Consider the following 15756-nt stretch of genomic DNA (forward strand, 5'->3'; position numbering starts at 1 on the left):
CTATAACTCCTTTCTACCACTTCCTCGCTCTCCCTGACCAGGCGAAGGTCATCAAGCTGCATCTCCAGTTCCCTAACACAGTCCCTTAGGAGCTGCAGCTCGACACACTGGGTGCAGATACGGCTGTCCAGGAGGCTGGGAGACTCCAGGACCCCCCACATCTGACACCGAGCACAGAAAACTGGCCTCACACACATACTTCCTCCTTTCCTCAGGTAACACAGGTAAACCTACCTCGCCTCGACCCGTTACCAGCTCAGCCTGTTGAGCCAAAGCCCTATCATTCTGCTGCCTCTCACTCCGCAGCCCACTGGATATGGCGGTCTACTTTTTAAACCTATTGCGCTCTACTGCCTGATGTCATGCACCTGCGCAATCTCGTCTCTCTTCTTCACTCCGAGTAGTAAAACTGCCTTTGCTCAGGAAATCAGCCGTTCACTCAGTCTTCTTGCTCCGAATCATAGCAATTGTCAATTCCAGCCTAATCAAGGACTTGGACCTGCTGCACTTTGCCTATCTCCACAATAGATCTACAGTGGATTCAATCTTATTGGCCCTTCACTCAGCCTTGGATCAGCTGGACAATAGCAATACCAATGTCAGCTTGTTGTTTATTGATTATAGCTCAGTGTTCAACACAATCAGCCTCAGTTCTAATCAACAAGCTCCAAATTTAGGGCCTCTCTATGCAACTGGATCCTTAACTTCCTCACCAGCAGGACACAGTGTGAATTGGAAATAGCATCTCATTGACAATCAACACTGGTGCACCTCAAAGATGCATGCTTAGTCCACTGCAGTTACTAGCAGTTACTTCAACAACTGTGGATTGAATACAAAAAGCTGGCATGCTTTTGTCCTAAGGGCACATATTGGCAAACGTACTATCTTTTAACGAAGTAGCAGAAGGCCACATGCTGTTCATATGTTATGCTTAGACTTTCTATTTGATAAAACACTGCATAATAGGATGGTCATCGAGATTGAAGGTCCTGGCATAAAAGGGGCTGGAGCAGCATAGCTAAGTAATGGATTGGAGGGAACTATGCAGTGGAGATCTCCGTTGCCAGAACCACATCTTGATATACTCAGTGGCTACTTTATTTGGTATACATGTGCAGATATTCATGATCAAATTCATATACAGTTTGGATCAAAGGTGATTCTTTCTGATGAAAAACCTGAAACTCTGACCATTTTGTTCTCCACAAATGCTGACTCTTCTGATGAGTATTTTTAGTATCCTAACGAAGGGTCTTGGCCCGAAACATCCACTGTACTTCTTCCTATAGATGCTGCCTGGCCTGCTGCGTTCCACCAGCATTTTGTGTGTGTTGCTTCAGTATCTCTGTTCATTTCTGAAATCTACCATTATTTTTGTTCCTTTTCACTTTTCATGATTTATTCTGCTTTTGCTTGAGTTGACTAGAGGAAAAAATGGGACTATTCCCATTCCTCAACACTCCCATCTCTTACGTTATTGAACATAAAGCCTTGTCCCTCCAACACATCCTTGACATAGGGATTATTGCAAGTAATTGTGATCATTTTCCAAACATTTTAAAATCGCCTTTTTGTTTTCATATTTTAGCTGACTCCACGGGGACCCATTCTCTCTACACTACATATAAGGATTATGAAATCATGTTCCATGTATCAACGATGCTTCCATACACACCCAACAACAGACAACAGGTACGTGAGTTACTGATGTCAGATGTAACATCAGTAGAAAAGCTCATAGTTTCAATTGCAAGGTAAATTTTGTTGTTTTTTTTTACCTACAGCACTATGTTACATTCTTGTATTTTACAGATTGCAGCAATGCAGTAGTCTTATTTTCCCCAGAATTTTTAGAAATAAATTCGGAGGTACCAATTCAACTTTAGTCGGTGCATTAACATTGGTTCAAGATCCTGCAATATCTGTATTTTAAACTTATTCGGTGCTATAGTTTAACAACTTTGTTCTTTCCTGCAGAGCACCATAGATGAAGATTTACTTCCAATGCTTGAGGCATGCTTTGTACTCAGTACTGTCACACTTTTATAATTTATCCAGTAATATATTTTACTTGATTACAACACTGTTGTATAATGGAGTTTTGCTGCAAGAATGTGCAATCAAGATTTTACTTCACTATGAGTCTTGTTTTTCCTGATGTCTCAGTTGACAAAGCAAAATTCAATTAAACTATATAAAATTAATTTTATTTTTACATAGACTTTGAAACACACAGTGAAATGTGTCATTTGTGTCAACAACTGACAGAGTCTGAGGATGTGCTGGGGTAGACCACAAGAGTAGTCATGCTTCCAGCACCAACATAGCATTCCCACAACTCACTAGCCCTAACCCTAACCCTACGTCTTTAGAATGTGGGAGGAAACCAGAGCACCCAGAGGAAGCCTATGGCCATGGGGAGAACGTACAAACTTCTTATAGCTAGTGGTGAGAAATTAACCCTGATTGGTGATCCCGAATGCAATAAAACGATTATGCTAAACTCTATGCTACTATGCCTCCCTATAATATAGGAAGTTGAGGTTTGCTTCTTGGTTTAATCTGTTTGCTGTTTTCAAATGGTTTGGGTGATTTTAAGGTGCTATATTTATAGACAATAGACAATAGGTGCAGAAGTAGACCATTTGGCCCTTAGAGCCTGCACCGCCATTCTGAGATCATGGCTGATCATCTACTATCAATACCTGGTTCCTGCCTTGTCCCCATATCCCTTGATTACCCTATCCATAAGATACCTATCTAGCTCCTTCTTGAAAGCATCCAGAGGCAGTGCATTCCAGACCCCCACACTCTCTGGGAGAAGAAGTTTTTCCTTAACTCTGTCCTAAATGACCTACCACTTATTCTCAAACCATGCCCTCTGGTACTGGACTCTCCCAGCATCTGGAACATATTTCCTGCCTCTATCTTGTCCAATCCCTTAATAATCTTATATGTTGCAATCAGATCCCCTCTCAATCTCCTTAATTCCAGCGTGTACAAGCCCAGTCTGTCTAACCTCTCTGCGTAAGAAAGTCCGGACATCCCAGGAATTAACCTCGTGAATCTATGCTGCACTTCCTCTATAGCCAGGATGTCCTTCCTTAACCCTGGAGACCAAAACTGTACACAATTAACCCAGATGCTCTACTTTAGACTGCCCGAGTAGTGATAGGCTGAGTAACTTGAGTATCCTTTAGCTTGTTGGACTGAGCCAAAGGATCTGTTACCCATGAAGTAATGCAATATGCTCAGAAAAATTACTTGGAGAGAATGCTTGACTTAAAAAATTAATGCAAAAATCTTTATAAAACATGATTTAGGTGCTATTTCTAGTTTTACTCAATACTAGGTAATGTTAATGATAAATGCATCAAAGGCTTCTAAAACACTTGAGCAAATTTTGTAAGTGTTGGAACTCTGGGCTTAAACTGATGCATTATTCATATTTTGCTGAGTGACTGTTTTTAATTCAGATAGGCACTACTTAATTACCATAGAATATCCAATCTACATACCAAAGTCATTATATCAGTTCCTGATGTACTCCATTTAATTTTACTATTTATATTCCATTTGCATTTTTTGCTAGCCAAGAAATAAGAAAGCAAGATGGCTCTTGGACTTCGCCATACTTGCTCCTTAGGGTAACTTCGATGTGGAGATGTACATGTCTTTTTCCAAGATTTCTACCTCCTTGAACTATTTATAGCCTAATTATCAGTAATATGCCTTCAGCTACAAAGGCCCTAAGATCTAGATTTTTTTCCCTGAGTCACTTTGCTTTTCTCTCATCTAAGAGATTATCACTAAAGTGGGTGAGCAGCTTTTTGGTCCTTGTAGCTCTTTGTGTGGCTTGGTGCCAAAATAAGTCAGTGATGCACCACCACACCAGATCGTTGTTGTGAGATTGTTAAGCTGGTTGTCTCCTTGAAAGATTCTACTGAGTAAATTTTTTGATTACAAATAGAAAGTTTTATTGTCACATGTACATCGAAACATACCGTAAAAAGCATCATTTGCATCAAATCAAATCAGTGACGATTGTGCTAGGCAGTCCAGGAGAGTCAACACACTTCTTGTGACGGCACAGCTTGCTTACAACTTATTAAATCTAGCTGTACATCTTTTCAAATGCGGGAGGAAACCTATGTGGTCACAGAGAGAATGTGGAAACTCCTTACACCATCAGTGGAGATGAAACTCGATCTTATAGTTAGCCCTCTTAAAGTGTGGTGCAAACTGCTGCGCTGTTATATCACCTTTCCATTTTATCTTATTGGTTGATTCTGGATTCTTGTTAAATCTAATATTTTACCATTCAACAAAAGAAGGGGAAAAGACTTTTTTTTAAAAAATCCCCTCTCATTAGTATATCAATAAATTCTTAAGTAATATATTTTTACTTGGAAGTAAATTGCCCCTACTGTTGAACCAATATGGGTCAAAAGGGAATTGCATTTAAAATTTCTTTAGTGAGCTGCTCACTGAAATTATTGCAAATCAATTTTCAGTGGCTTTGTTTTTGTGTCATTGATAGATGTACTGAAAGTGAATGCCACTGAGCAACATATCTATTTAAGGATATCAGTGGGAGGAAAATGGTGTGCAACTAGACTAATTCCTTTATTTAGTACTACAATTCAGAAGAGCAAATACTAGATTATCATATAACTGAAATGAAGTAAGGTAGCTTTAAACTGACTAAACTGATAGATCTACCTAATTCGGAGAGTCTATAGGCCGTCAGCATGTGGCCCTACAAATCTACTGTATAGTACAATAGACTAGTGTAGACAGTCACAATTCAGTTGTTAATAGGTGTGAGAGCAGATATCATTCTCTAGTTAGCAACCTCATACAAGGAGGCTCCACTGAGAACCGGGGGAGGGGGGGAGAACGTTGCAATACTGTTTGTAGACTGGCTGTCCACCCTATTGGTTGGGTCTTTCATTGATTCTATTATTTTTATTGAATTTATTGAGTATGCTAGCAAGGAAATGAATCTCAGAGTTGTATATGGTAACATATATAAGACCATAAAACATTGGAACAGAATTAGGCCATTCAGCCCATTTAGCTCTGCCATTTGATCATGGCTGATTCACTTCCCCCTCAACGTCATTCTTCTGCCTTCTCTCATAAACTTTCACACCCTAACCAATAATTTATCAACCTTAGCCTTAAATAACTCAATGACCTGGACTCCACAACAGCCTCTGGCCAAAGAAATTCATCCTTATCTCTGTTCTAAATGGATGTCCCTCTATTTTGAGGTTGTGCCCTCTAGTTCTAGACTCCTCCACTATAGGAAAACTCCTCTCCACATCCACTCTATCTAGGCCTTTAAACATTCGATAGGTTTCAATGAGATCACCCCTCATTCCTCTAAATTCCAGCAAATACAGACTGATGGGTGGTGGAGTGGAGGTATGTATCTACAAAAGAGGTATTAGGTGCTCCTTTCCTTCACTAGCTTGAAGGTCACCCTTGGGCAAGATGCTGTACCTGCTTAGCCCCTGATCAGGGTCACATGAAGCCACAGAAGAATGTGGTAGGTGGTCTAATGCAAAATCAAAAAGGGTAGCAAATACAATTCTCAGTGTTATATCTCAGTGAACAGTGTGTAAGAAATAAGGTGGATGATCTTGTACTGTTACAGATTGTCACATATGATGTTGTGGTCATCACTGAATTGTGGCTGAAGGATGGTTGTAATTGGGAGCAGAATGTCCAAGGTTACACAGTGTATCAGAGAGATAGGAAGGTAGGCAGAGGGGGTGGTGTGACTCTGTTGGTAAGGAATGGCATCAACTCAGTAGAAAGATGTGACATTGGATTGGAAGATGTTGAATCCTTGTGTGTTAATTTAAGAAATTGCAAGGGTAAAAGGACCCTGATGGCAGTTATATACAGGCCTCCCAGTAGTAGCTGGGATGTGGACCACAGATTACAACAGGAAATAGAAAAGGCTTGTCAAAGGGCAAGATTACGATAGTCATAGGAGATTTCAACATGCAGGTTAATTGGGAAAATCAGGCTGGTAATGAATCTTGAGAGTGAGTTTGTTGATTGCCTGTGAGATGGCTTTTTAGAGCAGTTTGTCAGTAAGCCAGCCTACAAGGGGATCAGCTATAGTGGATTGGGTGTTATGTAAAGAATCAGGGGTGATTAGGGAGCTTAAGGTAAAAGAATCCTTAGGAGGCAGTGATCACAATATGATTGAGTTCAACTTGAAATTTGATAGGAAGAAAGTAAAGTCTAACATAGCAGTATTTCAGTAAAGAAAATTACTTTGATATGAGAGAGAAGCTGGCTAAAATAAGTTGGAAGGAGATGCTGGCAGGGATGACAGCAGAGCAGCAGTGGCATAAGTTCCTGGGAAAAATGAGGAAGGTACAGGACATGTGTATTCCAAAGATGAAGAAATACTCAAATGGCAAAATAGTACAACTGTGGCTGACCAGGGAAGTCAAAGCTATTGTAAAAGCAAAAAAAGAGGGCATACAACAAAGCAAAAATTAGTGAGAAGATTGAAGATTGGGAAGCTTTTTAAAAACCTACAGAGAGCAATTTAAAAAATCATTAGGAGGGAGAAGATAGAATATGAAAGCAAGCTAGCAGACAATATCAAAGTGAATAGTAAAAACTTTTTTGAGAATGTAAAAATCAAGAGAGAGATGAGATTGGATATAGGACCGCCAGATGCTGAAGAAAGTGAGGGAAGGGAAGTGAAGTGAGTGCAGTTACTATCACAAGGCAGAAAGTGCTCAAAAAGCTGAAAGAGCTAAGGGTACTTAAGTCACCTGGACAGATGAACTGCTTCATGGGGTTCTGAAAGAGGTATTAGTAGATTTTATGGAGGCATTAAAATGATCTTTCAAACATCATTGAATTCTGGCATGATGGCAGAGGACTGGAAAATTGCAAATGCCACTCTACTCTTTTACAGAAAGGAAATTGTAGACCAGTTAGCCTGACCTCAGTGGTTGGAAAGGTGTTGGAGTCAATTGTTAAGGATGAGGTTATGGAGTAATTGGTCATACAGAACAAGATAGTACAAAGTCAGCAAGGTTTCCTTAAGGAAAAATTGAACCTGTTGGAATTCTTTGAGGAGATTAGAAGTAGGAAAGATAAAGTGATGTAACGGATGGGCATTTTGGATTTTCAGAAGGCCTTTGACAAGGTGCCACACATGAGGCTGCTAAACAAGTTAAGAGCCTGTGGAGTTACAGTAAATTTACTGGCATGTTAGGGTATTGGCTGATTGGGGGAGGCAGTGAGTGGAAATAAAAGGATCCTTTTTTGGTTGGCTACCAGTGACTAGTATGTTCCATAGGGGTAGATGTTAGGACCACTTCTTTTTATGCTGTGTTACGAACCCCGTAACTGGATCACTTACCAGCAAAGATAGAGAGGTCCGTTGAAGTCTGATGATGCTATTTTTAACAGTATTTATTAGTAAAAATACACAAAAATAATATCAATGCAAATATACAGATAATATACATCGTCAATACTAAATCTAAAAGTGCGGGTATAATAATAATCAGTAAGAAATAAGCTCTATCATTGTCTAGGGGATAATGTGTTGTCCGATAGAAATATAAAGTTCACTCAGTTCATGCAGGCTGCAGCCGTTGAGGACCGCTGTGTTGCAATGGTTGGAGAGAGAGAGATTTGGAGAAAAACTTGCCGGCTTTCCTTTATGATTTCGATCCGTCAGGAATCCCGTTGTCGTGGCTGTTCACTTGTGGCCTCTCCTTTAGCTAAACCGTTCTTCCGTGGTGAGCCCGCCACCCCAGACAAGGGAGGACATACATGAGCCCCCACCGGCTTTTCGCTATCAAACGCTGTCACGGGATTTCTAGCATTTCTCCGGGTGCGTCTAAAGGGGTTGTTCCCCAGACCCTCTTTTATCCTTACTCACGGGGTCTCAGATGTCAATCAGGTTGGGATGATGCAATCCCTCAACCAGACCACTCTGGTTGTCCCCTGAGGGTTTTCAATGAATAGTACAGTACTCAATACACAGTTCCATCTCCAAGAAACAATGGCTGTTATCAGTGATTCCGTTCCACTGAGGCCAGGACACATTCCAAATCTTGTGTATTCTGCGTGTCTCTCATTTCCTGGGTCCCAGACCCGAATTAATAGCGATCTTGTGATTCTCAAAAAGGAGGGGGTGACTTTGTACCCTTCGGCCCCTCAGAGTTGCTTCACATTCATGACAGCTGTATATCAGTACTTTAGATGATGAAGTAGATGGTTTTGTTGCCAGGTTTGCTGATGTTACAAAGATTGGTGGAGGGGCAGGCAGTGTTGAGGAAACAGGTAGGCTGCAGAAGGACTTAGGCAGATTAGGAGAATGGGAAAGAAAGTGGCAAATGAAATACAATGCTGGAAAATGCATGGTCATGCACTTTGGTAGTAGAAATATATGTGCAGACTGTTTTGTAAACAGGGAGAAAATTCAAAACTCTGAGATGAAAAGGAACTTGGGAGACCTTGTGCAGAACACTCTAAAGGTTAACTTGCAAGTTGAGTTGATGGTGAGGAAGGAAATTGCAATGTTAGCATTCATTTCAAGATGTCCAGAATACAAGAGCAGGGATGTGATGCTGAGGCTTTATAAAGCACTGGTGGGGCCTCAACTTGAGTATTGTGAACTGTTTTTAGTTCCTCATCTAAGAAAAGATGTGCTGGCATTGGAGAGGGTCCAGAGGTGGTTCACAGAGGATGATTTCAGGAATGAAAGGTTCATCGTACTTCATGGTTCTGGGTCTGTACTCACTGGCATTTAGAAGGATGAGGGTGGATCTCTATGAAAATTTTTGAATGTTGAAAGACCATGACAGTAGATGTGGAAAGGATCTTTCCCATGGTGGGGGAGTCTAGGTCAAGAGGGCACAGCCTCAGGACAGAGGGTTGTCCATTTAAAACAGAGATACGAAAAAATTTCTTTATCCAGTGTGTGGTGAATTTGTGGAATTTGTTAGCACAGGCAGCTGTGGAAACCAGGTTGTTGGATGTATTTAAAGCAGAACTTAATACGTTCTTGATTGGACATGGCATCAAATATTACAGGGAAAAGGCCGGGGATTGGGGCTGAGGAGAGGGAAAAAGAGAATCAGCCATGATTGAATGACGAGGCAGACTCAGTGTGCCAAATGGCCAATTTCTTCTCCCTATGTCTTGTGGTCTGTGAGCAGCTGGTGCATATAACAAGTCCTGATTATGCAACTACTGACACAAGGCAGACAATCTCTGAAGAGGATTAAATGGCTGAGGTCAACTGTCTTTTAAGGACACTGGCAAGAAGAAAACCATGATTGCCCACACCATACAACATGGCACATAATAATGATAATGATGACAGGGCCAGAGCCTTCAAATGTTCCTCATATGATAAGTCTTTTAATCCTGGAATCATTATGAACCAACTTTGAATCTATTCGAACATCAGCACAATCTTTCTTAGATAAAGGGCCTAAAACTGCTCAGAATGCTCTAACTGAGGCCTTATAAAGAATCTGTAGTACATCCTTGTTTTTACATTTTAGTACTCTCAAAATGAATGCTAAAATTGCATTTGCCTTCCTCACCACCAACTCAACCTGCAGATTAACATTGAGGGCATCTTGTACGAGGAATCCCAAATCCGTTTGCACTTCAGATTTTTGAATTTTCTCCATGTTTATAAAATAATTTACACTTTTATTCCTTCTACCAAAGTGAATAACCATACACGTCCTGACACTATGTTCCATCTGCCACTTCTTTACCCATTCTCCTACTCTATCCAAGTCCTTATGCAGCCTCCCTGCTTCCTCAACACTACCTCCCTCTCCTTCTATCTTTGTATTGTCTGCAAACCTCACCATAAAACTTTCAATTCCTTCATCCAAATCGTTGACATACAACATATAAAGAAGTGGTGCTAATACTGACCCTTGCAGAACACTAGTCACCAACATCAATCAGAAAAGGCTTTCTTTATTTCCACTCTTTTCCTTCCAAAGCTCTATCCATGCTAGTATCTTTCCAGTAATACCATAGGCTCTTATCTTGTTAAGAAGCCCCGTGTGGCACCTTGTCAAAGACTTTTTGAAAATCCAAGTACACAACATCCACTGATTTTTCCCAGTCTAATCTGCTTGTTATTACCTCAAAGAATTCCAACAGATTTGTCAGCCAAGATTTTCCCTTAAGTAAGCCATGCTGACTGGCCCATTTTATCATGTGCCTCCAAGTATCCTGAAACCTCATTCTTAACAATTGATTTCAACATCTTCCCGTCCACTGAGATCAGGCTAACTGGCATATAATTTCCTTTCTTCTGCTTCCCTTCCTTGAAGAATGGAGTGACATTGTCAATTTCCTGTCCTCTGGAACCATGTCAAAATCTCTTGAAAGAGATGTCTTGAAAGATCATTACTAATGCCTCCACAATCTGTTCAGCTACCTCTTTCAGAACCTGGGGTGTAGCTGGCTAGCTTACCTTTGTATTTCATCTTTTCCCTCCTTATGGCTTTTTTTAGTTGCCTTCTATTAGTTTAAAAAGCTTCCCCCATCCTCTAACTTTCCACTAATTTTTACTCTTTTGTTTACCCTCTCTTTTGTTTTTATGGTGCGTTTGACTTCCTTGGTCAGCCACAGTTGTGCCATCCTGCTTTTTTATTCTTTGGGATGTATCTATCTTGTGCCTTCAGAATTGTTCCCAGAAACTCCAGTCACTGCTGCTCTGCCATCAACCCTGCGGGTGTTCCATTCCAATCAACTTTGGCCAGTTCCTGTCTCATGCCTCTGTAATTCTCTTTCTACTGTAAAACTGATAAATCTGACTTTAGTTTCTCACTCTCAAATTGCAGGGTGAATTCTATCATATTAAGATCGCTGCCTCTTAAGAGTTCTTTTACCTTAAGCTTCCTAATCAAATCCAGTTCATTACACAACACCCAATCCAAAATTGCTGATCCCTTAGTGAGCTCAACCACAAGCTGCTCCAAAAAGCCATCTTACAAATTCTCTTTTGGGATCCAAAATTAGTACTAACCTGATTTTTCCCAATCTACTTGCATATTGAAATCCCCCATGACTAATGTAACGTTGCTCTTTTGACATGCCTTTTCTGTCTCCCATTGTAACATGTAGCCCACATTCTTGCTGCTGTTCAGCAGCCTGTATACAAGTCCCATCAAGGTCTTTTTACCCTACTAGTTCCTTCACTCTGCCAGCAACAATTCTACAACTTCTGATTCTATGTCGCCTCTTTCAGCCATGACTCAGTGATGCCTACAACATCATACCTGCGGATCTCTAACAGCACTACAATATCACCTGCATTGTTTTGTATGTGTGTGCATACAAATATTACACCTTAAGTCCTGTATTCGTCACCCTTTTGACTTTAGCCCTATCACACTGCAACTCATTCCACTGACCGCAATTTTGCCCTACCTTCTGCCTGTCCTTCCTGACAGTCTCACTATATACTGCCTCTGCTTGTGAACCAACTGCCTCATCCTCTGCCCACTCACTCAGTTTCCTGTCTTCCTGCCGAATTAGTTTAAACCCTCCTCAACAGTTCTAGCAAAACTGCTGGTAAGGATATTGGTCCTCCTTGAGTTCAGGTGTAACCCCTCCTTTTTGTACAGGTCATACCTCCCTCAGAAGAGATCCCAGTGATCCAGAAATCTGAAACCCTTCCCCCTGCACCAATTCCTTTACCACATACTCATCTGCCAAATTATGCTATTCTTACCTTCAGTGGCACGTAGATTACTACCCTGGAGATCCTGCTTTTTGGCTTTCTACCTAGCTCCTTAAGTTCTTTCTTAAGGACCTCCTGCCTTTTCTTCCTATGTCAATGGTGCCAATATGTAGCAAGACTTTGGATCTGTACATCGATAATAAATTTACTTTGAGCTTTGAATAAGGAAAGCTTACAACAGCAGTATAAAGGTATCCTGCTGAAGAGTATAGGCCCTAAATGTCAGCTCTTTATTGCTCTCGATAGGTACTGCCTAACCTGCTTATTTCCTCCAACATTTTGTGTGTGTCACTACGGAGGGAGTGTTACCCTGTATCTGACTGTGGCCAAACTGTCGACTCCAAGTCCCTGTAATGAGATGTGTTCCATTCCATTCCCCCAAAATTTTCATGCCTCATCTTTAATAAAAAGTAGCTGAACAAAGTTGATCCTGAATGTACATTTTTTTATAAATAGTCATGAAACATCCCTTTCCTGAATATAATAATGTGTCATTTATAGTATTGCCTTGTTAGCAGTTAATTCCTTTATAAGAACAAAATTTTGCATATGCCACATAATTGAAATAAAAAATTGAAAATACTGGAAATACTCAGCAGGTTGAGCAGCTTCATTAGTACAATGTTGGAAGTCAAAGATGGTTCAGAATGTAAGTGGGATCAAGAATTAGAGTAACAGACAACTTGGGGCCATGCTTGCATTCTAAATAGAGGTTGCAGTGTTGTCCGCATTATGTTTCACCTTTGAAGAAGAAATCATGTTGTGAGCTAAAGAATGCTAAAATAGAACAAATGTTTCATTTCCTCATTTTCATAATCTCATTTTAATGACTATTTGCATTTTTAACAGCCACAGCTTTACTGTCCTCTTAGAGAAAGTTGCACACACTACTTGTCATATTCAGTCTCTTTCCAGTCTTCACTGTGGTGTATCTTGCATTTCATTAACTCTGTAGACAGGTCTGGGGAAATATCTGTCAACTGAGTACAGATTGTGATAAGGACAACAAGGAAGAAGAAAACAAAATGGTTTTAGGAGCTGGTGTTCATGAGCATGATTTCCCTGCTGTTCTTGATAGAAGAAATAATGAGTTTGTCAAATGCTGTTGTAACAACCTAACTGAGGTCTCGTCTGTAGATGGAACATATTGCAGCACTGCTGGTGGAAGAATTGAGTGTTCACATTGGTGAAAGAAATGAACATTTACATCAAAACTTTGTCCTGAATAGTGTTGGGTTTAAACACAACTGTATTGTGATTACTGCTTCTCAAATATTTAGCTGTGTTATACATATCACAGGTAGAAAAAACACCCTTTTCTCTGTTCTATCTGGCCCACATAGTTGTGATATTTTATGCTATACTCCTCAGTTCCTCAATTAAAGGATTTTAAAGACCTGTAACTAATTCTATTAAGTAGTCTCCAAACTCAGAGTGCTGTTATTTATGGATAATTTTTATCTTTGTATATGACCTTCGCTTGGGTTTAGATTCTCTCCTGTTTTGATCTTGTGGAAGGAGATAGAGGCTTTGGAAAGGGTACAGGATACTAGGTTACATCCTTCCTCAAAACAGTTTAGTTCAAACATAAACTGGAGATTTCTTGCTGAACTGGAATAACACTCTAATCCCCATTTAGATTGACAGATACTAGCATTCAGTGCAAGCTGATCTCCAATTTTATACAGAATCCAGGTCAACTCTCATGTGAAGGAACTCTCAAATAAGCATTCATAGCAAGAGTTGAGAGCTGTTCCAGAAGTATATCATTCCTATAAAACCAAACCCAGATACTTAACCATGATTTTGTCCTTGCATAACTTTATTTTTGCATGGCTTGATTATAAAAATGTGAACTCAGATGATTTGAAGTATAGAGCAACATAGCACTCCATACTGCTGCCATCCATACCTATCCAAACTTCTCTTAAACTTTGAAATCAAGTTTGCATGCACCACTTGCACTGGCAGCTCATTCCACACTCTCATGACCCTCATGAGAAGAAGTTTCTGCTCATGTTTCCCCTAAACTTTTCATCTTTTAAGCTTAATCCATGATCTCTATTTGTAGTCCCACCCAACCTCACCCAGCTAGCTTGCATTTACCATATTGATACCCCTGATAATTTTAAGTGCTAATCTATTCCATCTTTCCTTACAACTGAGGCCTTCCAGTCCCAGTGACATCCTTGTAAATTTTCGCTGAACCCTTTCAACCTTATTTACATCTTTCTGTAGGATGGTGACCAAAACTGCACACAGTACTCCAAACAGACCTCACCAACGTCTTCAACATAACATCCCATCTTCTGTACTCAATACATTGATTGATGAAGGCCAATGTGCCAAAAGCTTTCTTAACACCCCTCTCTACCTGTGCCACCACTTTCAATGAATTATGTTCCTGTATTCCCAGAACCCTTTGTTCTACTGCACTCCTCAGTGCCCTGCTGTTCACTGTGTAAGACCTACCTTGCGTGGCCCTACCAAAGTGCAACATCTTGCACTTGTCTGCATTAAGTTCTATCCGCCCTTTTCCAGCTGGTCCAGATCCCACTGCAAAATCTCATAGTCTTTCTTGCTATCTACTACACCCCCAATCATAGTGTATTCCTCAAGTTTGCTTATCTTGTTAAATAAATTGTCATCCACATCATCAATGATATAGATGAACAAACAACAATGGACCCAGCACTGATCCCTGTGGCACTCCACTAGTCATAGGCCTCCGGTCAAAGAGGCAACCATCTACTACCACTCTCTGGCTTCTCTCACAAAGCCAAGGTCTAATCCATTTTACTACCTCACCTTGAATGCCAAGCGACTGAACCTTCTTGACCAACCACCCATTCAGGACTTTATCAAATGCCTTATTAAAGTCCATGTAGACAACATTCACTGCATTGCCTTCATCGACTTGCCTGGTAAGTTCCTCAAAAAACTCAGAGGTTGGTTAGACACAACTTACCACACACAAAGTTACGCTGACTAACACTAATCAGTCCATTTCTATCTAAATACTCATACATCCCATCCCTTAGAATACTTTCCAATAACTTTCCCACTACCGATGTCAAGCTCACTGGCCTATAATTTCTTGATTTGTTTTTAGAGCCTTTCTTAAACAGCAGAACACATTATCTATCCTCCAGTCTTCTGGTAGCTCACGTGTTGTTAAGGATGATTTAAATACCTCTGCTAGTGAACCTGTAATTTCTGCGCTTGCCTCCCACATGCTCCAAGGGAACACCTTGTCAAGCCCGGGGGATTTATCCACCCTTGTTTGCCTCAAGACAGCAAACACCTCCTCCACTGTAATTTGTATAGGGTCTGTGACTTTGCTGCTGCTTTACCTCACTCCTATAGACTCTGTGCCAGTCTCCTGAGTAAATAGAGATGCAAAAAATCCATTTCAGTTTTCCTCCATCTCATTTAGTTCCACGCATTGATTACCATTCTGATCCTCCAGAGAACCAATTTTGTCCTTTGCGGTCCTTTTGCTCTTAACATTTCTGTAGACACCCTAAGGATTCACCTTAGGTTGCTAGGGCAACCTCATGCCTTCTTTTATCCCTCCTGATTTCTTTCTTTAGTGTTCTCTTACATGTCTCATACTCCATAAGTACCTGCCTATATCTGTAATGCACATACTTTTTTTCTTAACCAGGGCCTCAATATATTTCTTGAAAACCAAAGTTCTCTAAACCTGTTAACTTTGCCTTTTTATTCTGACGGCCACATAGGAACTTTGTACTCTTAAACTTTTGAAAGCAACAGACTTTTGAAAGCTTCCCACTTCCAAGTAAACCTTTGCCAGAAAACAACCTGTCCCAATTCATGCTTGTCAGATACTTTCTGATACCATCAAAATTGGCCTTTCTCCAAATTAGAATTTCAACCTGTGAATCAAATGGTTCCTATTTACTATCAGAGAATGTCCACAGTATACAGTCTGAAATTCTTATTCTTTACAGACATCC

At 40.4% G+C, this 15756-nt stretch overlaps 1 protein-coding gene across 4 annotated transcripts in view; it reads left to right on the forward strand.

Moving 5' to 3' along the window:
* LOC132400777 (signal-induced proliferation-associated 1-like protein 2) overlaps positions 1-15756 on the forward strand; it is a 503978-nt gene that overhangs the window by 267005 nt on the left and 221217 nt on the right. For all 4 annotated transcript variants that reach the window (XM_059982129.1, XM_059982126.1, XM_059982128.1 and 1 more), the window contains one exon: positions 1592-1695. In XM_059982129.1, coding sequence (XP_059838112.1) covers positions 1592-1695 — 104 coding nt within the window. The remainder of the gene's footprint in view (positions 1-1591; positions 1696-15756) is intronic.

This window comes from Hypanus sabinus, chromosome 10, assembly GCF_030144855.1.
Source record: "Hypanus sabinus isolate sHypSab1 chromosome 10, sHypSab1.hap1, whole genome shotgun sequence".
NCBI classification, from domain to species: domain Eukaryota; kingdom Metazoa; phylum Chordata; class Chondrichthyes; order Myliobatiformes; family Dasyatidae; genus Hypanus; species Hypanus sabinus.